We start from the raw sequence: 23,398 nt of genomic DNA on the forward strand, positions 1-23,398 counted from the left end.
ATAACAATCCTTTCGCTCTGCCCAAGGCAAAAGTGATATCATTGTAAGGGCATGTTTGTTTCGGCATTGCCATTATCAATAAAAGTTGTCGTCTTTCTCACGACTCTTTGTTTTTATTCTTTTTCTTAGTGCCTTTTTCTTGGAAATAATGGTAATGCCAGAAAAAACCAAAACATATGTATTTTCTTATTAATTTCAAAAATCTGCATGAAAAAACATTTTTCTAAAATCATCCCAATCATATTATGCAGATTGAACCACAATAAACCCGTTGAACACAGTGACCCTATGGTTCCTCCAAATTTTGAATTCCCCGTATATGAAGCTGAAGATGAGGAAGATGATTAAGAGATACCGTATGAGATCACTCGACTGCTTGAGCAAGAAAGAAGTGCCATTCAGCCTCACCAGGAAGAGATTGAGCTTATCAACCTGGGTACTGAAGAGAACAAGCAAGAGATCAAGATCGGTGCAGCACTTGAGCCAGAAGTAAAGAGGAAGATTACTCAGCTTCTCCATGATTATCCAGATGTCTTTGCATGGTCCTATGAAGATATGCCGGGTCTAGATCCCAAGATTGTGGAACATCGGATACCGACAAGACCTGAATGTCCTCCTGTCAAACAGAAATTGAGAAGGTCTCGTCCAGACATGGCTCTTAAGATCAAGGCTGAAGTGCAGAAGCAAATTGATGCGGGTTTCCTCATGACAGCTGAATATCCCGAGTGGATTGCCAACATTGTGCTAGTACCAAAGAAAGACGGGAAAGTTCGGATGTGCGTTGATTACAGAGATCTGAATAAAGCCAGTCCAAAGATAACTTCCCATTGCCTCATATTGATGTGCTTGTTGACAGTACTGCTCAATCTAAAGTGTTCTCTTTTATGGATGGTTTCTCTGGCTATAACCAGATACGAATGTCTCCTGAAGATAGAGAAAAGACATCCTTGATCACTCCATGGGGAACATTCTGTTATAAAGTGATGCCGTTCGGCTTGATAAACGCTGGTGCAACCTATCAAAGAGGTATGACAACTCTGTTTCACGATATGATTCACAAAGAGATTGAAGTATATGTTGATGACATGATTGTGAAATCAAGTGATGAGGAGCAGCATGTTGCGTATTTGAAAAAGATGTTTGAAAGATTAAGAAAGTACAAGCTGCGGTTGAATCCTAACAAGTGTACATTCGGTGTAAGATCTGGGAAGTTGCTAGGCTTCATTGTCAGTCAAAGAGGCATCGAAGTTGATCCTGACAAAGTCCGAGCCATCAGAGAGATGCCGGTCCCTCAAACTGAAAAGCAAGTCAGAGGTTTCCTCGGACGTCTGAATTATATTTCAAGATTCATATCTCACATGACTACTACCTGTGGACCAATTTTCAAATTGCTCAGAAAGAATCAGCCTGTTGTATGGAATGATGAATGCCAGGAAGCTTTTGATAGCATTAAAGAATACCTGTTAGAACCACCTATCCTTGTCCCGCCAGTGGAGGGAAGGCCTTTGATTATGTATCTCTCAGTGTTAGATGATTCTGTGGGTTGTGTCCTCGGTCAACAAGACGAGACCGGAAAGAAAGAACATGTTATCTACTATCTGAGCAAGAAGTTCACCGACTGTGAGACTCGGTATACAATGCTTGAAAAGACTTGTTGTGCTTTAGCTTGGGCTGCCAAACGCTTGCGTCATTATATGGTGAATCATACAACTTGGTTGATATCCCAAATGGATCCAATCAAGTACATCTTTGAGAAGCCTGCTGTCACTGGAAAGATCGCACGTTGGCAGATGTTGTTGTCTGAATATGATATCGTGTACAAAGCTCAGAAAGCAATCAAAGGAAGTATCCTTGCTGAGCATCTTGCTTGTCAACCTCTTGATGATTACCAGCCGATTAAGTTTGATTTCCCTGATGAAGAGATTATGTACTTGAAAGCAAAAGACTGTGAAGAGCCACTGATCGATGAAGGGCCAGATCCCAATAGCAAATGGGGGTTGGTGTTTGATGGTGCTGTTAATGCTTATGGTAAAGGAATTGGGGCCATCATTGTAACTCCGCAGGGGCACCACATTCCTTTCACTGCTCGAATAACTTTTGAATGCACAAACAATATAGCTGAATATGAAGCATGCATCTTGGGCGTTGAAGAAGCCATTGATCTGAGAATTAAGCACCTTGACATCTATGGAGATTCCGCACTTGTTATTAATCAGATAAAGGGTGAATGGGAGACTCATCATGAGAAACTGATCCCATACCGTGACTATGCAAGACGTCTGTTGACATACTTTACCAAGGTTGAGCTGCACCATATCCCTCGGGATGAAAATCAGATGGCTGATGCTCTCGCTACTTTGTCTTCCATGTTTCGTGTGAACCATTGGAATGACGTGCCCGTAATCAAGGTGCAGCGTCTTGATAGACCCGCTCATGTGTTTACTATTGAAAATATACCAGATCGGGCTGATGAAGATGTGAATGATAAAAAGCCTTGGTATTTCAACATCAAACAATTCTTGCAAAATCATGAGTATCCACTTGGTGCTTCCAACAGGGATAAAAAGACATTGAGAAGATGGGCTAGCAAATTCCTTCTGGACGGAGAAATCCTATACAAGAGGAACTATTACATGGTCTTATTAAGATGTGTTGATAAGCAAGAAGCTGAGAAATTGATGCATGATGTACATGATGGTACTTTTGAGACCCATGCTTCGGGCCACACCATGTCAAGGAAACTGTTAAGAGCCGGCTATTATTGGATAACTATGGAGCGTGACTGCCACAAATATGCTAAGAGATGCCACAAGTGTCAAATTTATGCTGACAAGATTCATGTGCCTCCACATGCCCTCAATGTTATCTCTTCCCCGTGGCCTTTCTCTATGTGGGGCATTGATATGATCGGATGAATTGAACCAAAAGCTTCCAATGGACATCGTTTCATTCTAGTGGCAATTGACTACTTCACCAAGTGGGTTGAGGCTGCCTCCTATGCAAATGTGACCAAGCAAGTGGTAGTGAAGTTTATCAAGAATAACATCATCTGTCGATATGGGGTTCCCAACAAGATCATCACTGACAATGGTTCCAATCTGAACAATGGCATGATGCAAGCTTTATGTGAAGAATTCAAAATTGAACATCACAACTCTTCTCCTTATAGACCTCAGATGAATGGTGCAGTCGAGGCCGCTAACAAGAACATCAAGAAGATTGTTCAGAAGATGGTCACTACTTACAAGGACTGGCATGAGATGCTACCGTTTTCCATGCATGGTTACCGTACTACAGTGCGCAGTTCAACCGGGGCAACCCCCTTCTCTTTGGTATATGGTATGGAAGCAGTTCTCCCTATGGAAGTGGAGATTCCATCTCTTCGAGTGATCATGGAAGCAAAATTAACCGAGGCTGAATGGGGTCAAATTCGGTATGATCAATTGAATCTGATTGAAGAAAAACGTATGGATGCTATGGCTCATGGACAGTTGTATCAAGTACAAATGAAGAATGCTTTTGACAAGAAAGTCCGACCTCGAGAATTCAAGGAAGGCGAACTTGTATTGAAAAGAAGAATAAGCCAGCAACCTGACCCAAGGGGCAAGTGGACACCTAACTATGAAGGTCCTTATGTTGTCAAGAAGGCTTTCTCTGGTGGTGCTTTGATTCTTACACACATGGATGGTGTCGAACTTCCAAATCCTGTTAATGCCGATATAGTCAAGAAATACTTTGTCTAAAAAGAAAAGAATAGCGTGGTAGGTCGAAAACCCGAAAGGGCGGCCTAGGCAAAAATACGCTTCCCGGTGGATCGAAAACCCGAAAGGGCGATCCAGGCAAAAGTTAGGGACAAAATATATATATGAAAAAGCTCGCTGAGGTTGTACGCAACTCAGGCAAGAATGAGCGCCTCGATGAGCCGAAAACCCGAAAGGGCGGTTCATGCAAAAAGGAGGTTGACAATAAAAGACAAGTAACTATATCTGGCAAACCACCATCACTCCTTGGGGCATCTGCAACTGTCAATGATTTTCTTCATCAGAAGCTTCTGCACTTGTGAATTCAAAATTTCTATGAAATGTAGTGGTCATCGTGTTCAATGTATCACCAACCAATAAAATTACCATTTTCCAAGCCTTGTAAACCCGTGAAGTCATGCCTTTGGCTGACCCTCACTCTTCTACATCAATTTGAGCCTGTGCTATTTGTCTGAAACTCTATTCTTATCTCTGTTTTCAATGCTATATGCAAAATATTTTCTTTCTATTTGATGATGTCAATGTCTGAAACAAACATTTTTGAAAATTGAAAAATCTTTTTCTGTCTATTTTGAAAGCAAATCTGAGCAATAGGGTACATTTCAATGAAACATGCACGAATGAATGAGTGTCAATGTCTATTTCAATACATGTTACAAGCAGGTTACTTCCCAGGATGATCTGTGGTCGATGGCAAGAATGGAAAAACAGAATGAAAGTGAATCCTTGAAAAAAATGCAAATAAAAAGCTCGCTAAGTTGAAAACCCGAAAAGGCGGCTTAGGCAAAAATGAGCACCCCGCTGATTGACAACCTATGAAGGCAATTCGGGCAAAAATGGGGCAATGAAAAGAATTTTATTCCCCGTTGAATCGAAAACCCGAAAGGGCGGTTCAGGCAAAAATGGGATTGAAAAATAAAAGAATGAAAGAATGAAATATTGAAAAGTGTTGACCACAGATGCGAACATCCAATGTTCACCCAGCACTGACACGCCTAACAACGGCGACCTGTATCCAAGAATCTCCCAAGGTTCCCTCCTCTACAAGTTTATATTGCCCTCAGCCATGGTTTTAATACGTCTTTCAACGACGGTCTCTCCAAAGAGGATTTCTATGTGAATATGTTGCAGCATGAGCCACTACGTGCCCAATCTTCCAATGTTTCATCTGTCTCTGTGAAATTTCTCTGTCAAACTACAAACCAATCATGCATTTCAAGCATTCATACATGCATAATCATGCATTTTATGTGCTCATACATTCAATAATCTTGTTATACCATACATACATATTGCATTTCCAATTTCAACTTTCGGTCCAACTCAGTTTCCACTTTCAATTCAACTCAATTTCAATTTCCAACTCAACTCAAATCCCAATTTCAATTCAATCTCAATTTCAACTCATTCCAATTTCAACTGTCAAATTCAATTTCAAATCTCCAATTTCAATCCAATCACAATTTCAATTTCAACTGTCAAATTCAATTCAATTTCAACCTTCAATCCAATTTCAATGTCAATTTAACTTTCTCAGGAGTAGGGTTTTGAGGACCAACAAACCAATATCTCACCATATCTCATCCTCTATTTGGTGCAGCGCAAAACATAAGTTTCCAATCATTCTTAACAATTCATCTTGGCAGTTAGGTAATGGTGAAAAGATTAATTTTTGGTGCGATTCTTGGTGCGGAGAAGCTTTTGTTTTTGCATTCAATATTCCTGATCATTTTCATAGCTCTCTGCACTCTTCAGTGGCACACTTCATTCATAATAGTGGCTGGAATGTTCCTCAAGTTATCAAAGAAGCCTTCCCTTCTCTTCAACAGAAGTTAAACTTAATTACTATTCCTTTCTTTCAAAAGGAGGATAGAAGGATCTGGACAAACTCACATGATGGCAACCTATCTTTCAAGGATGCCTACCTATTTCATAATTCAAACACTTCTCAAAATGTTAGTTGGGCAAAGCGCATCTTGAACAAAGCCATCCCTCCCTCAAAATCTCAGCTTATGTGGAGAATCCTGTTGGATAGAATGCCCACGGATGATCAGTTAATCAAGAGAGGTTGCTCTATACCTTCTATTTGTAGTCTTTGCAATTCATCAGCAGAATCTTCTTCACATCTTTTTCTAAATTGCAACTTTGCTGCTCAGATTTGGAATTGGCTTAGTGGAGTGTTCAATTGCGCCATTAATCTTTCCTTTTCAGTGAACCTCTAGATGTCATCAACAATGCAGCTTCTCCTCAATGTAAACTGGTTATGTTGTCTGCAATTATTCACTCTTTTCACACAATTTGGTATTGCAGAAACCAAAAAATCTTCAATGATAAATCCATCAACTTCAGATCAGCCATCAACTTAATAATTGCTGGAACATCTTTGTCTGGTAATTTAACCTCCCTCACTGCTTCTTCATCCATATCAGATTTTACCATCCTGAAGCAGTTTAATGTCTCAATCAAACCTCCCAAACCTCAGATCATTAAGGAGGTGCTTTGGAATCCTCCAATTCTTAACTGGACGAAGTGCAATTCAGATGGCGCCTCTTAACTGGACGAAGTGCAATTCAGAAGTGCAATTCTTAACTGGACGAAGTGCAATTCAGACAGGCTGCATGTGGCGCCCTTTTCAGAAATTCAAACTCAGTTTTCCTTGGTGGCTTTGCGGTTAATCTTGGTATTACTTCAGCTCTCTGCTCTGATCTCATTGGCGCAATGCTTGCTATTGAAATTGCTCATCATAAAGGTTGGCTCTCTCTTTGGTTAGAGACTGATTCTCAGCTTGTTTTCCTGGCCTTCAAGTCTTCCAAAATCATCCCTTGGCATCTGCAAAATAGATGGAGCAACTGTCTTCACCTCCTTTCCTCTATGAATTTTCATGTCTCCCACATATATAGAAAAGGAAACAAATGCGCTGACGCTCTTGCTAATCTTGGCTTATCCATTGATTCTCATGTTTGGTTCAATCATGCACCTTCTATTATTAGGGCAGACTTGGTTACTAATCAGCTAGGTTTACCTAATTTTAGGGTTTCTTAATCTTTTTGAGGGTTTTTTGGTTCCTGTCCCCCCTCTTTATCTTTTTGTACTTTTGACTTTCTATCTCAATATATTTTGGGGTTGTAGCTGATGCTACAATTTCCTTTGCCTTAAAAAAAAAAAAAACTCAATTCAATTTCAATCTCCAATTCAATTCAATTTCAATTTCCAATTCGACTCAATTTCAATCTCCAATTCAATTCAATTTCAACTTTCCAATTCAATGTCTATGTCTCTGATCAATCTCAACTTTCAATCTCTCTTTCAATCTCAAACTTTCAATTCAATGTCTTTGTCAATATTAATCAACTCTCAATTTACTTTTGGGCCAACAAAAATGGTCATGTCTATCTTCAAGCCAAGTCAATATCAACTTACTCTCAATTTGTATCTTTCTAAATCCAACTTCCAATTTGTATCTTGTTATTGGTCAAGTGGCTAGTTCGATCCAAAGAACAGCTTGTACCTGCTTATATACCTATACTTCCGGACAAACAACAAGTTCGATCCAAAGAACAGTTTGTACCCAACTTATGCTTTGTCATCGGTCAAACGACAAGTTCGATCCAAAGAACAGTTTGCACCTACCCACATGATGTGGTGATGAAATTTCGGCAAGTTCGATCCAAAGAACAGTTCGTATCTACCCTTTTGTCTATATCTCCAGCCAAACAACAAGTTCGATCCAAAGAACAGTTTGTACTTGTCTATCTATTTGTATTTTCAATCAAGTGTCAAGTTCGATCCAAAGAACAGCTTGTGTCTGCCTATATGTCTATGTTTCCGGTCAAGTGTCAAGTTCGATCCCAAGAACAGCTTGTACCTATCTCTTGTTTTGTATTCCTTGGTCAAGTGGCTAGTTCGATCCAAAGAACAACTTGTACCCTATTTTCTATCCCCTGGTTTGTCTACCCTGTCAGTGTCCACCGGAATCCCCAGTGACATGACATGCTCCATAGACTACAGTTTTGTTTGTCTTACATTCATAGTATTGCATGGCATTCATAATTTTGAAAATCTAAGAACGTATTTTTATGTCCAAAAACAGTGCAAATGTTAATATTTAAGTATCTTCGTCCCGTCAAATCAAAGACTTCGTCTCTTGACTCTCCGGACAAAGAAACTTAAATAGGGGCAGCTGTTATACCCTAATTTTGGACCTAAAAATACTTGTTCAATTCTTCTTTTCTTGCATTTCAAGTCATTTGAACTGTCTCTGATCAATTACATCTTTCTCTGCATTTTATTTCAATATTACTTACAAAATTCATATAAAAGGGTATTTTAGTCATTTCCTGTGTCCAAGCTCATTTTAATCTTTGAAAAATTGTTTGAGTCTTTTCAACTGGTTTGAATAAGTCCTTATTTCAATTCTATGTCAAAATCCCTTTTAAAAATTGCATTCGAAGTCATTTTGAGTCAGTTTAGCCCCTAGGGGCATTTTAGTCTTTTCAAGTGTTAAAACTTTGTTTAATTTCCAAAAAATTGTCTCAGAGTCTTTTAATTTGCTTGTATAAGCTCTTGCTTCAATTCCCTGTTAAAAATCCATTTTAAAATTGCATCTGAGTCATTTTTTTCAGTCGTTTTAGTCCCCAGGGGCATTTTGGTCATTTCACACGAAATTTCGGCAGAGAGAGGTTACTTTAAAGTACCTCATTTAGGTAATTGGTTCATTTTAGTCCGTTTTGTCAATTTTAATCGTTTCACTTTACGTTATTTTCCATTTTGCCAATTTTAATTCAATTTTATTTTAATTTCATTTTAGTCCTAAAAAAATTCTAAAATTGCATTTTAGCCCCTTTGTGTCATTTTATTTTAGGTCCTTTTAATTTTAGGTCAAACTTTTGTTTGGTCCTTTTAGGTCAATTGCAGTCCAGTCCTTTATCATTTTAAAATTTGTTTTCCAGTCCTTTTTCTAAAAATTGCAGGTTGGTCCCAAATTTTCCAGAAATTGCAAAGAGACCCCTGAGTCTAAATTGGTCCAAGGCCGAATCAGTTAGGGTCCAGGACACATGTCACCATGCCATTTGATCTCAGGAACACATGTCAAGCTATAAAAGGGTCTAATCATCACAGATCAATCACAATTGGCCAACTCAACAAACACGTTTCCACCAATTCTCTCTCCTCTAACAGAATCAAACACCATTTCTCATCAAGAACATGATGAAGCTCACGAAGAACTTCATCATCTAACAAACCCTAACCAACTCAAATCTTCACCAAATTCGTCACAAATTGCACAAAATCAACGCAAATTTCCAGAAGATCCAAACAAAAACCATCTCAATTCAACAAGTGTTCGTCAAAATTCAATTGAGTTCGTACCAAGTCCTCAGAGATTTTCCATGAAAATCTTCATCATCGAACTCTTATTTCATCCTCTTCTTGCAATTCAAGCATAGAGCGATCACAAGAAGAAGATTCAGAGAGAGAAGAAGAGGGAACGAAGTAAGGTTTTGAACCAGCGAGAAAGGAGAAGAAGATTCACCGATTTATTTTCGGTTTCAGAAGTTTCGAACAACTTACCAGAGGAATCTAAAGCCATAACGAAGCTTTCTGAAGAGTTATCTGTTCAAATCTCCAAATTAAAAGCCAGGTAAACACACGAACTTTTCTCATTTTGTTCCAACTCATCATCGAAAGTTCGTAACAAAAAATAAACGGTGAAACTGAATAGATCAACAAGCTTTGAGACTCATCCTTTCGAAAAAGTTTGAAAAAGATTGAAAAAGTTCAAAGTCGAAACCCTAACATGTAGATCTAGGATGATTCACTGTTTATTTCGTAAAATCAAGTTCAAATTCATGATCAGCATGAAAAATAGAATAGATTAGGGTTTGGATTCATTTGATTCGAGTGTGAAGCTCGCCGGAATCTGGAATTCACGGCGGGGTTGATGAAGATTCCGATGAATCTTCATCTTCTCCGGCCGTTTCGTTCCAGAAACCGGCAGGGAAGACGACGGAGAAGAAGAGAGAAGGAGGAGCCTCTCTCTCTAAGTTTAAACCTAGAGAGAGAGTGAGAAGGAAGGAATGAGGTGAACCGGCCTCACTCTCCTTTTATAAATGTTTTGAACCGGCCGGTTCACCCAAACCCTGCTGGTTCACTTGGTTCAGTCCACTCTTTCAATCTCAGCCGTTAATCTTGTTTGGTGATGAGGTGTACGGACGTGATTATCCCTTCCTGTGTATCCATTTCGTCTTACCATGCGCTGTGTGTTCCTAACCCTTGGATTTAGGGTTTTGATGAGATTGGATCAATCCAACGCCTCTGAGGCATTTGGATGATCCAGATCCATCAAGACCTTGGGCCTGGGTCTCCTCTTTACTGGATTTCGTTTGTTCCTTGGTTTTCTTGCTGTGTGCACCATGTGACATGCTTTTCACACCCCTGTTCACTCAAAATTTCTTTTAAAAATTCCTAAAAATTTCCTATGTATTTTTGATCATTTTCTTGATATTTCTATGATGTTGTTATGCGTTAAATCTTGATTAAAAATATGTATAACATTTTTTTAGTTTGTTTACTATTCTTGTTAAAATTTGTGATGTTCTTGTGCATCTTTAAGCCCAAAAATCCTTTAAAAAATTCTAAAAAAAATTCATATAGGCTTCTTGATAGTTTTGTAATGTTTTGAGATGATCTTTGTACTTTAAAAATTGGTGCAAAATACTATGTTGACTTTCTCGCTACTTTGTGTTGTTTTGAATCAAAAATTGGTGAAAAAGTTGCTTGATTCTAGTCCCAATTTCTTGATAAATGTTTGTGACATATACCATATGACTTTGTGAAGTTTTAGCTACTGTTTGTGTGTGCTTTGGCTGCATGTGTATGAATTGTGTTCAATTGCTTGGTTTGCAAGTTATGTTTGTGAATAAATGATGCAAATATGCTTAAATATATCATGGATCTTGGCTTGAATATGTTCTTGTAATTCCCATGTCATTAATTGTAAGTAAACCCTTTAGAAAATTGTCATGATATGAGGATTATAGGTCATATATCTGTTTGGATGCCATGGTAAATTCCAAGTGTATTTTGCCACCTTTAGGTTAGGAACTTCATTAACTTTTGCCAAGTTTTAGCATTCCTTTTGTTTATCATTTTCAATTCCTATTATTCCTTATGCCACTAACTGTCTCATTTCATGTTTCATTCATTCATAAGCATTCCATACTTCATCTCCTCCTCCATCTTATTTCTTGCACTTTAAGTTTCACCAAAAATTAGAATGTAAAACCTAGGAATTTTGTAATATTTTCCTATGCTTTTAATTCTTGCAAGACCATAGAATGTATCTAGGCCAATGATGTAAAGGACAATGGACTCTAATGATGTACACCGACACATGCACACACATCACATGGATATTTTTAGGTATATGGCTAGGATATGCATGCTTAGATGTATGTTTAGGATTGTATGTTTAGATGAATGCTTAGGATTTACACTTAGAAAAACCTCTTTTCAAAAAAAAATATGAACAACATCACTCAAATCTTTTTCATAATAAACCTTGGGGTCCAAAATCCCATTGTATTCTCTTTTGTTTTCTTAATCAAATTTTAATGCATTTTAATCATACTTTGACTTTCACTTTGCAAAATAACTAATTCAACCTCACATTTTCACCATCTCATGCCTTTAAGGCCTCTCAATCTCCATTCTTCAAAATCCCATTTTCAAACTTAAAATCAATCAACAAAAACAAAAACATTTTTGGAAGAGAACTACGGTGGATTTGATCCCTTAAACAGGTACGTAGGCAAGGAACAAAAATTCCTTAAATTCAAATAAAACAAAAATTCAAACATTTTCCTCTCCCTCAAATTCTTCACTTAGTAAACTCTTAGGTATAAATATCATCTTTCAAAATAGCATTTAAAAATAAAGCGCGCGCGTAGAAAGTAAAGACGGTTCCTATAGGATACTATAGTCGTTATGGGTGCCTAACACCTTCCCGTAGCGAAAACAACTCCCGGACCTCGATTCTCAAGGGTTTTGCTTACTTTTTCCCTTCCCAAGAAAAAAATAAGATATCACCGGTTAAAAAGGTTCAAACATAATCAATGTTTGACACCCGAAAACCAAGATAAAACACTTATCTACTAAATGATTTAGTAATGTTAGATGAAGTAATACAAACAAAATATCTAGCAAATATGTTTAGTTCTGCATATACATCTCATATGTATATAAACTCAAATAAATTATGTGTCCTTTCACCTTTGTTGGTGACCGGTATACTAATCTATTTTGAAAGGTGGGATTCACATCCTTCAAATGATATAAAATCAAATGAGTCCAATAGTCCATATCCACGGATTTTGGAAATGTGAATCACACCTGTTTGTACTAAACAATAATGCCAATGATATACAAAAGGTTCAAATCTCATTTGATCCTCTGTTCACATATGTCATAGATCAGCTTATCAAGATCATGGAACTCAAATTCATTACTTGATTAGCATACTTGTATAGAAAACATTATTGGAATAATCGGACAACATTTGTCTATTATTCAACTACACAATCCTTCACTTGTAAATACAAGATTTAAGATTAATGCTTCTATTTTACATGGAACTCAATAACAATTATTTGGTTCATATCAAGTTAAATTTAAGTCCAAGCATTAGTTCCTATGTCAATGAAACAATTTGTTTCATTCTAGACGTAAGTGGACTTCACTTATAGTTAATGTCCCGCTTCTTTAAAACTCTCTATATTTCAACAAATATGAGATTAATCATCAAGTATCATATACTTATGATGCAGAAGTAGAAATTTAACTTTCTATAACTATATGGGTAGATAAGAAGTCTTACTTCTATTTTGACTCTTTCAAAACATTAACAGTTTTTCTCATTCTAAAGAACAATTCTTAATTTTGTACCAATTCAGAAACTCCTTTCTGAAGATTTTGTTCTTCATAAGAACATTTAACAGTATAATAAAAATGTATATGCCGAAGAAATTCTAAATACAGAAAATAAATAAAAAATGTATCATGATTGAAAAACATATTTAATTAGGTCTTTAATTAAATATGCTCCCACTATTTTACTCAAAACAAATGACCTTCAACATTTGAATCGGAAAATCTCATTGGAATCCATATTTCAATAAATGTATCATGATTTTCTAGTGGGTTGAAATCCATATTTCACCTTGCTTTAAGTCAACGGGGGCTGTACTCAAAACTCAGTTATTTAGGTAGGAACTCCTTCCAATTGTATCTCATACAACTTTCAAATCATTTGAGTGAATAACTCCTTACTCTAATCTATCATATAGATGTTCCCAAACATTACTTCTAAATTTATTTTAATCTCATTAAAATTAATTTAGTTAAGTTAAACCCAAAAGAATAACACTTGGGTAAATTGGATTACCGCACCGCAACTTACTAGTATAAAATATGCGCTTCACGGAGGCAAAACCCACATATTCGATATTAGTCTTGAAGGGTGTTAAACTTTTGGAAAGCATTAAACTTAATATTTCATTTGAAGTAAATATATATATATTTTAATCTTATTAAAATAATCTAGTTAAGTTAGATCCAAAAATAACAGTCAGTAAGTTGAATTACCGCACAACAACTTACTAGTATATAAAGTGCACCTCGCGGAGGCGAAACCTACACATTTCGATATTAGTCTTGAAGTGTGTTATACTTTGGAAAACAATTTACTTCATATTCTATTTGAAGGATTTTTATTTAGTTTAATCTTATTGACATATGTATCTCATACAAGCGTCTTTAAAGATGCATGACATTCATGCTAAACATACATGCTAACATACATCTAAAACATGTTAAGCATACATCACATACATGCGCTAAATAAACATACATTTCATGCATCACATACATAAAATAAATTAGGTAGTATGGTTATGACCTTCTAATGCGTAAGAATTAAATAAACTACTTTATTACAATTCTTTGACCCACGAGCAAGTTTCAAAAGTTTCTCCAACTGGAATCATCATTTGGCGTCGTCTTCTCTTCAACTTGAGCATTTACAATATTTAACACTTAAATAAAATAATTAAAGTAAAACACGACACACATGTCGTATTTAAATAAAATAAATCACGACACGCAAGCCGTATTTAAATAAAATAAATTATGACACGCATGTCATATTTAAATAAATGAACAAATGCCAATATAAACTAAGGTCATAACCATATACCATATATTAAATAATAATAACTATTTATTATTATTTTAAACAATTTTAGAATCATTCATGATTTTGGAAATAATATTTCTATTTTGAAACGATTTCAAAATCAATAGTATATTGATCATTATTCTTTGAAACGATTTCAAAATCAATAGTATATTAATCATTATTCAATACCATATGGCTGCAATTGAATCATGTCTATACACATTTGGTATTTCAAAACCAACTATATTTTATTTGTTATTATAACCATTATAATAATATCCATCAATTGAAAAGAAACTAATTTTCAAGTCAAATCCGCATGTAATCAATCGCAAATTTCGGTTTCGAAAATTTTGGATCACTTTCCGTTTTCACAAACAACTTTGGAATATTAGTTTTGCCAAATATCATATACAATATCTTTTAAAACAATTTTAAAGCTTAAATCTTTAGTATTTTGAAACAATTTCAAAACACTAACCATGAACCAATTAACACAGAAGCAAACAAAACAATTGGTTGTGCCTATTCAATTTGCATCAACAACTGGTCACTTAAATGTGTTATTCTGATTCACTGTTCTAATACAATTCTCTAGAATTCACAAAATCAATCAATTCCAAAATTGAAAGGAATATCTTCTTTGAATTAATGTCATTCAATTGTATTAAAACCGATTTAAAATCTCATGATTTTCGATTGTATTCAAGTCAAAATAAAATCAAAAGAAATATGTCCAGATTAGCTCCTTTATTTTTTCTTTCGATAATTCATTGCAGGGCAATAAAAACAATTCAACTTGAATACAATTTCATGGATTAAATAAAATATTGCGATGATATTAGCATACACATGACCATAGAGAAACAGAAATGCGTGGAGACATGCGTTCAGAAATTTTTAGCAAACTAATTTCAATCTAATTAAAATCGTTTTGCACTGATGGAGACATGCTCTCAAATAGTCAATCGTTAACAAACTAGATTAATCGATAAGTTTATTACAGCTATAACAATTATCGCCACAGAAATAATGATCAATCGAATTCATAACATAAAAGCAAACACGGGCTATTCAAAACGATACTCACAGCATCAAATATCAATAACTCTTAAATCATGCCATTGTCAAGTAAAGCAAAGAAATTCGAACTAATGATTTAATCACAATCCATGCTCTGATACCACTGAAGGGATTTTAAGAGAGGTTTTTCAAAAATTTATCCTCTTAGCGGAACAAATCCCATTGAAAACAGATCTTGATTAAATCATGATTAATCAACGAGAACACATTCTTAAACACTTTAAGATTACGTGTTTACCTCTTGAAGCGCATAACCTTTGTAGAAGAAATATTTCTGATCACGAGCAAAACAAAGCAGCGATGCCTCTACTCAGTCCACACGAACAAAACTTCTCCGATGACCGGTGCTAGCCAATTCCAACGGAGATTCAGAGAGAACAAGGTTTAGAGCGGCGGCTAGGGTTCACAACTTTTGTGAATTCGGTTAAGCACTCACAAAAAAGGTTAGTAATGCTTCAACACAAGGGTTCTATTTATAGAATCACTTGTGTGGTCAGCAAGACAAGCACTTAAGTACACCATACCTTACGGTGCATCATATTTCACTTAAACACACCGTACCTTACGGTGGACCGCGTTTCTCTATTTTCGTAAATTAAATAGTAAATCATATTTAATTATTTAATTACTAATAAGTCTTACTTATTATTTTATAAATAAGTCTTACTTATTTATTTCTCTCATCTATCTGTCCTTTGTGTGTGACCCTATAGGTTCTCATAACGTTGGCAATAATATTAAATCACATATTTAATATCATAAACAGTGAGCGGTATCTAGCAACACATCACTGCTACCCAAGTGACGAGAATGTCATGTGATCTGACGAAACCTTTCTGTGATAATGAACATGTGTATAATTACCCTTTTGCCCTCATGTCTATATTGTACACAAGGCATAGACCGTGTCATCCTTGTCTAGTTCAATATTGGGCCCGTAGACATTTCTCCTATTATGTAGGAGGGGCAAATTCCATCTAGGTCACTCATGTCCCTCAGCATGATTCATGGAGTACCCATCAACCAACTTTATAGTCATCCTGTTACGGACAACGTTTGAATGGTGACAAAGCACTCGACTTCAACATCTAGGGTACATAGCGGTTTCAGGTCGAAGGGTGGAATACACCACTATCACTATGAGAATATCTTATGACACTTCTCATAACTTTTACTATGTAGTATTCTCATAGCGGGTCAATCCAATATAAATATTACTCCTAATATTTATATCTATGTGAAGACTTGATAACTCTTTTATCCATGATCTGTGAGATGTGATCATCAGTCTACCCACATAATAATCTCTATGCTTTAATGATATCCCACTTCTCAATAAAGCTTGACTACGGATACTTTAATAATAGTTTCCTTATGTTTAACGGGGTCTCACAATTAAGTTATACTTAATGTTCCATTAAACGGACTAACTATTCTAGGGACTTTATTATTTTGAAACAGAACAAAATCAATAAAGAAATGCCTTATTATTATATATTCACAATATATACTTATATCAATATCATGATACAAAGCCAAACCCAATCAACATGGATTGGCTATTAGGGCTTACTCCAACATACAACTTGTCGAAAAATAAAATATAGAGCCTTGAACTATGTAATTATGGGGAACGAATTGTTCAAGAAGACTCCAGAGGAGTTTTACTCAAGTGTCTCGGAGAAACTGAGGCATATTTGGCTATTTCCAATACTCAGAGTGGAGCATGTGGCACGCACCAAGCAGGCCATAAGATGAAATTGTTATTGTTTTGAGAAAGGGTATATTGGCCAACCATGCAAAAAGATTGCATAGAATTTGCCAAAGGTTGCCAAGGGTGCCAAGAACATGCCGGGATTCAACGCGTACCAGCAAGCGAACTGCATTCGATAGTCAAACCTTGGCCATTTAGGGGCTGAGCTTTAGATGTGATTGGGGAATAAAACCTAAATCATCGAAAGGCCACAAATATATTTTAGTTGGTATAGATTACTTTACCAAATGGATAGAGGCAATCCCACTAAAAGAGGTTACCCAATATGAGGTCATAAGCTTCATCCAGAAAAATATTGTTTACAGATTTGGCATTCCATAGACTATCACAACATATCAAGGATTTGTGTTTACTGGTCGAAAGATGGTGAAATTTGCTGAAAACACAGGTTTTAAGTTATTAACTTCGACACCATATTATGCCCAAGCAAATGGTCAGGTCGAGGCAGCAAATAAAAATATTATTTCCATCGTTAAAAGGAAATCCAAGGGCAAACCCCAGAGTTGGCATGAATTTCTTGGTGAGGCTTTGTAGGCATGTCTAACTTCTCCCAAAGAGTCGACAAATACTACACCTTATAGACTCACATTTGGCCATGATGTTGTGTTACCAGTCGAAATCTTGCTTCAATCGACTAGAGTCCAAAGACAATTCGAAATTCCAACGAATCATTACTGGGATATGATCCTGGATGAGTTAGTGGATCTAGATGAAGAAAGATTAACGACACTAGAAGTTCTCACGAAACAGAAAGAAAGTATAACAAAGGCTTATAACAAAAAAGTTAAGTCGAAACTTTTCGCTCAAGGAGATCTAGTGTGGAAAGTCATCTTTCTAATGGACAAGAAAAGTCAAGTGTTGGGGAAATGGTCTCCTAGTTGGGAAGGACCATGGGAAATTCGGAGAGTTTTTTCGAATAATGTGTATGAAATTGAAGAATTGAATGATGATCAAAGAGTTATGCGCATAAACGGAAAGTATTTAAAAAAATATAAACTGATGCTACAAGAAATTAAAATTGCACAGGAGTAGTTCTGAAAGAAAACGAAATATGGCATTGGAAATTTAGTGCCAACTATCGGGCAGGTTACATCATAAGTCCCAAAATGGATAAAACTAGCCATTACAAAACAAAAAGTGTAAGAAAATAAACTAAGCAAAAGTTTAAAACGCTAGAAGATGCGAAGAACTGGAGTTCAACACTCTAGGCATTATGGTCAAAGCTAAAGACATCGACCATCCACCTAATTTCGCTGTCGAGACGACAGCGAACACAAAAGTTACGAAAATCATACTCATCGTCTTCAGCAGGGAGGAATCCGCGATAACCTCCCCTCCTTCCATCACCAGGGCAGTTGTGCCAGTTGTTGCAGTAAATCCTACGAACCATGTGCAGGGGGAACCTCTGTTTGTGCCAATGACAATAATATCGATAGGAAGTACCTATTCCCAAAATGTCATAACGGTATTGGAAAAGTTTCCTGGTCTCCAAGAGTTCCAAGAAATTTTTGAAGAGTTGTTCGTAGTCAGGGGCAAGATAACTAGTAGCACTGGTCAAAACGACGAAGTACTTGGCGCTGTTGGAGCCAGCATTCGAAGCCTTCTGGAGCAAGTGCTTTACCATGTCAAGGTGTGGTCTGGGATGAAGCATCTGTTGAGTGAATCGGACAAGGCAGAACATGGGGTGAGCAGCATTCCACAAGCGCCACATGAACCTGAGAGTATCATAGGTCAGGTCAAGTTCAATGAGCAACCATACACAGCTATTGTTGAGAACCCTTAAAACTTCATCAGTTCGGAAAAGAGAACAATGTCGTTTGTTAGTTCTCATGAAACTGCAAAGAGCGTATGAGCTATCAGTAGCGACCCTCTTAGCAATGTTAAGGAGGAGATCATCGCCCAGAAAATTCATTTTTGAAGTAAGAAGAAAACTTGGTGAAGTTTTTGTTCTAGAGATGAAAGAAAATAGGGAAGATGGTAGAACTTTCAAGAGAAGTTGAGGTATTTATAACAAAGGAAGAAGTTGTGAGAGGTTACAATTTTACGGTTTCCCACATAATAAAGATGCATACACGTGGCATGGTAATATCTGTGGATGTACCTTGGGAAAGGAGGGAAGTTGTAAAATCTTTATTTATTTTTATTTTTATTCAAGTGTCATCATTAAGAGGGAAGTTATACGGTTCCCTAGGCAGTTTAACTTGTGTGGTTAAACAAAAGAAACTTTTTAGTTTCTCATCATTACTATTTCTTGAGACTTGTTCCAAATAGTAATTTTGTAATATTTCAAAGAAAATAAATTGGCAAACAAAATTTTTAAGAAATAAAAATGAAAATGCCATTAAAACGGTAGAAATACCGTCATAGAATACAAAATTAAAAAGGGAACAAAGCACTTCAAAAAGAAAATTACAAAGAATTTGTATTAAATGACAAATTCAGAAAAGAGCTTGTCGAGTTGGTTTTTAAATTCAGAGAGCCTTTCATCGAGAGCCTTGTCGTTGTCAGTAAGGATCAGTATTTGTTGCTGGGACCGTTTCGAATCCTTGGCCTTTTGTATGACAGCAAGAGCCTCTTGCTTCATGAGCTCCTCCTTGTTTAAGAGATTAGCTTTTTGGGCCTCCAGTTTCTGGATTTCTGCCTTATATTTTGCAACGGTAGCATCAATCTCTTCAACCTTCTGTTGAGTAGATGGGGTTTCCTGTCGAAAGGCCTCGAACTTTACTTGAAAAGTAGAAACGTCAGCCAAAAGTTGGTTGCAACGCTGCGTTTGTTCTTCAAGTTAGGCCTGACCAGCTTTCTTTTTTTGGAAGCTTTGATTGATATCCTCGAGAAGAGGTTCCAACGCTCGAGAAAGGTCTCAAAATTTCAAGCAAGAAGGAAGTTTGCCCAGTTTATGAAGCAGTCCTTTCACCTCATCGATAACGCTCTCATCTTGCATGCTCAATGGCCTCCAACAGGTTGATTTTCAAGACTTTATTTCGGAACTCCGCTAAGAGGTTTTCTTTCGAAGTCTCTGACGGATCATCAGTGGAGACGTTTGAGGACTTTCCACTACTTTTCGAGAAGAGCATGTCATTTTTCATCATGAAATCGAAGGCGTCTAGAGGGTTAACCTTTTCAAGACGATCGAGTTCCTCTTGACTAATGATGGCATCTGTCACATCGAGGCTTGCCATTGACGTGACTTTCTTCGATGAATGGACACCTTGGTCAGAGGCGTTCTTCACAAGAACTGGCCCTTCCTCCTCAATCAACCTATCCAAGTCTAAACCCTCATCATGTGTTTCTGGTGGTTGATTAGGAGAAGTAACTACAACATCAGGAGGAGTACTGGTCTCGACACCCTCTTCTTCCTCAACAATAGGAGTGGGAGTTACCACATCAGCGGATAGAAGCTGACCTTGTTGAGATGTATCAACAATGTCATGCTCGATACCCTGAAAGAGACAGAACAAATATTGTGAGGGATTGTCGAAATAACGTTGAAATAAAAATATATCAAGTGTGGCATTAGTTCGATAAATTACCTTTGATACATTATCACATACACATGAATGAGCACTGTTGTGATTGGAGTCCTTGTGGCCATGTTTCCCTCTCTTGGAGCTTGATTTGGCCGGAGACCCTTCAGTATGCGTTGTCTCGACAATAATTTCCCGGACCTTGTGTTTCCTCTTTTTTCAGCCTTGTTTGGTCTTGGGTACTTCTGAGGTTGTGGTAACTTCGATGGACTCAGAGGGAGAGTCAGGCTGAAAAGAACCTCAGAAAAATTCAACGTTGAGATACTATCATACGATATAGTATTCGAAGATTGATTGAGATAAAAGGGACTTACATGATCTTCAGGTGCAGGGTCCCCAGTTTCCTTGGGAGATGGTTCGGGAGACGGTTCGGGAGAGGGTGCAACCTGCTTTTTCTCTGATTTAGAAGATTTTTTCTTTTTTGATGATTTCCCTAACCTAGAATTCGATGGTTTTTGTACATCCTCACCATCACCTTTGTCTCCATCTCCTGATTCTAGGGAAACAGCTGCAAGCAAATGGATAAAAAAAAGTAGCAATTTTTTTTTCTCTCTAAACTGTTTGTTCGTTTTTCAAAAAAAGAAGAAATTTTCGAAAGATTTCATACCTACTCCTATTGGAGAAGTGATTTTAATGTGAGGTAGGTTTAAATGAAGATGACCTCTAAATGTGTATAGATCACATTTGGATGCAGTCAATTTATCCTCATCTTTCTTTATTAGTTTTTGTTTCATTCCCAGTGAAGAAATACAGGGTAGCCATTTTGGATATGGTGGCCTAAAAGCTAACGCCAATTCACTGGTTTGCAATGGTGGGAATATCATTTTAAAATGTAATGCAAAAAGATATTTACTGGGAGTGAAAGGCGGAAACTTCATCGAAGGAAGTTTGTCATAAATTTTATCTCTTAAAGTTTGGGCGGCATAGTAAACTGTCCTTTTTAAATGCAAAGGGTCATATGCAGCTTGAAAGTATTTTTGAAAAGCTTGAATTTCTCGAAAATGCGTATCTTTGCTCTTCTTTGTTTTGCTCTGCACAATGTTAAAAGCAAGAATCAGATGAGGAAGCAAAGTGTCCGAATTCACTCGATTGGTCTGGCGCTTATAATAATCTCTCCAACATCGAAAGAATGCCTCAGTGCATGCATAAGATAAAACAAATGAAGTGGCTTGAAAGCAAGAGTTTGTTTCTCAGCCTTGCGCAAAGTCGATCTCCATACATGTTCTATCAATAACTGCCTCAGGTTATCTACACTTTTATACAAGGAGGTAGGCTTTGGTTGAACCAAACAAAATTGTCTGGCCACATGATATGACTGATAGCCATACACCCCATAGGGACTACCAGCTGTGATCCTGCTGGACAAAAATGTGGGAGTCAAATAGGCTTTCCATATGGCGTTGGTTTCTGCCTCATCTTCGATAGAGGTTGCTGGGAAGTCCTTTACAAACTAAGTGGGCCCTCGAGATCTAATGGCAAATGGGGCCATGGCAGGGGTGAAAACATCACACCCTAGAAGAGCATTGTAAGCAATGGAAAACAGATCCTTAGCACTCCTGTTTCCATATTGAAGCATGGCTAGGCCTATTCCTTCGGTAGATCTGCTTTCATATGCTTTTGAAAGATGGGTAGGGAGGCTTATTGCCAGTTTCATCCTAAAAGTGGCCAAAAGCCACAGTTGAAACAACCAAATGGGACCAGGTATAATAAGACTGTCCCTGGATGGGTATTCTTTAATACTAGCCACTGCTTGATTCAAATTCTCATACAAAGATCCTAAAATGAGTTTGCCTAGACAAATGTCTTTACCTTCATGTAACTGAATGGCTAGGGTTGTCAATTTTTTAGGAATTTGAATAGACCTTGAACAGAAAATGAACCTAGATAACCAATAAGTCAAAAAGGCGATGTGCTCTATGTCAGAAACTTCAGCAGTCGAAGCATCATGGTGATCTATAATGAAATTGCCATACGCAGGTCTGGCAAAGTCAAATGAAAGTTCAGGATGATGGTTATCAGGATCAAAGGTTTGGCTAGTAGGTTTGAGGCCAGTAATGCCGACGACATCTAGCAAAGTGGGTGTAAGCATACCACACTTCAAGTGGAGGCTGCTAGTCGAAGGATTCCAGAAGTGTAAAGCAGCAATTATCAGTTCGTTATGATACTTGGGTCCTTGCCTAGACAGCTGGACAAGGTCAAAAATTCCTACATCTTTCCAAAATTGGCCTTTCTTCTTTTCTATCTTGTCCAACCAGCCAATGTAAGGTTCATTTTTATCAATTTTTGGCTGTTCTGAACTTGGATTTTAAGAAACTCAGGTCGTACGGACCTTTGGTGAAGATCAAAGGTGGTTGTTCTTCAAAACAGAGGAAAACAACGCTAAGGCTTTTTGGGTTTTCTTTATCTACTGGGAGAGGCCCTAATAATGCATGTGGCGATTTAGGGCAAGAGATAATTACTTGAGATTTCCAGATTTTCTCTTCGGCCTCCTTGATATTTGGTTCTTCTATGAACTGGGGAGCACCGCCAGGAAGCTCCTAAGAAAAATTAATGGGTTCATCGCGGGTAGAATTCTTTGAAGAAGATCCTTCTGCATTCGTCAAGATTGAAAATGTTTGATAGAAACGACAAACAAAATGATATGATTTTCTGGAAAGCTGAGAATTTTTGAAGGTTTTTGAAAAGTTTCTCTGCGAAGAAGAAGAAGGAACAGTGAAAAGGTTTTAATGGATGAGTTGAAAGGTAAAGGTAAAAAAAAAACCTGTTGTTTTATAGCCTTTTGATCCATACACGTGTCGACATCTTACGTTGACGGTTTTTTCAACTAAATTGGTAGTTCCCAATGACTGGAAATGTGACCCACTAATCATAAGTGGGGACACCAAATCCTTTTTTTGATTTGTTTCTCTGGATTATGACGTCATAAACTTCAAAATCTCGACCGGATCGAGTTACATTTGTTGGGGTCAAAAACATATTTTTCTCCCTATCAAGAAGATGGGTGGAAAATGACGTTTCTGGG

General features: G+C 37.1%; 1 protein-coding gene across 1 annotated transcript; it reads left to right on the plus strand.

Annotated features, from left to right (window-relative positions):
* Nucleotides 1–319: 319 nt before the first annotated feature.
* LOC146906446 (uncharacterized) lies at nucleotides 320–6,803 on the plus strand. The gene is made up of 5 exons (XM_085728830.1): nucleotides 320–391; nucleotides 1,407–2,697; nucleotides 5,517–5,940; nucleotides 6,072–6,255; nucleotides 6,375–6,803. Exons 1-5 carry the CDS (start codon nucleotides 320–322, stop codon nucleotides 6,801–6,803), a joined length of 2,400 nt encoding a protein of 799 aa, XP_085584956.1.
* Nucleotides 6,804–23,398: the final 16,595 nt, after the last annotated feature.

Source organism: Medicago sativa, chromosome 7 (assembly GCF_051527215.1).
Source record: "Medicago sativa cultivar Bolivia chromosome 7, Bolivia_mono, whole genome shotgun sequence".
Classification (NCBI taxonomy): Eukaryota; Viridiplantae; Streptophyta; class Magnoliopsida; order Fabales; family Fabaceae; genus Medicago; species Medicago sativa.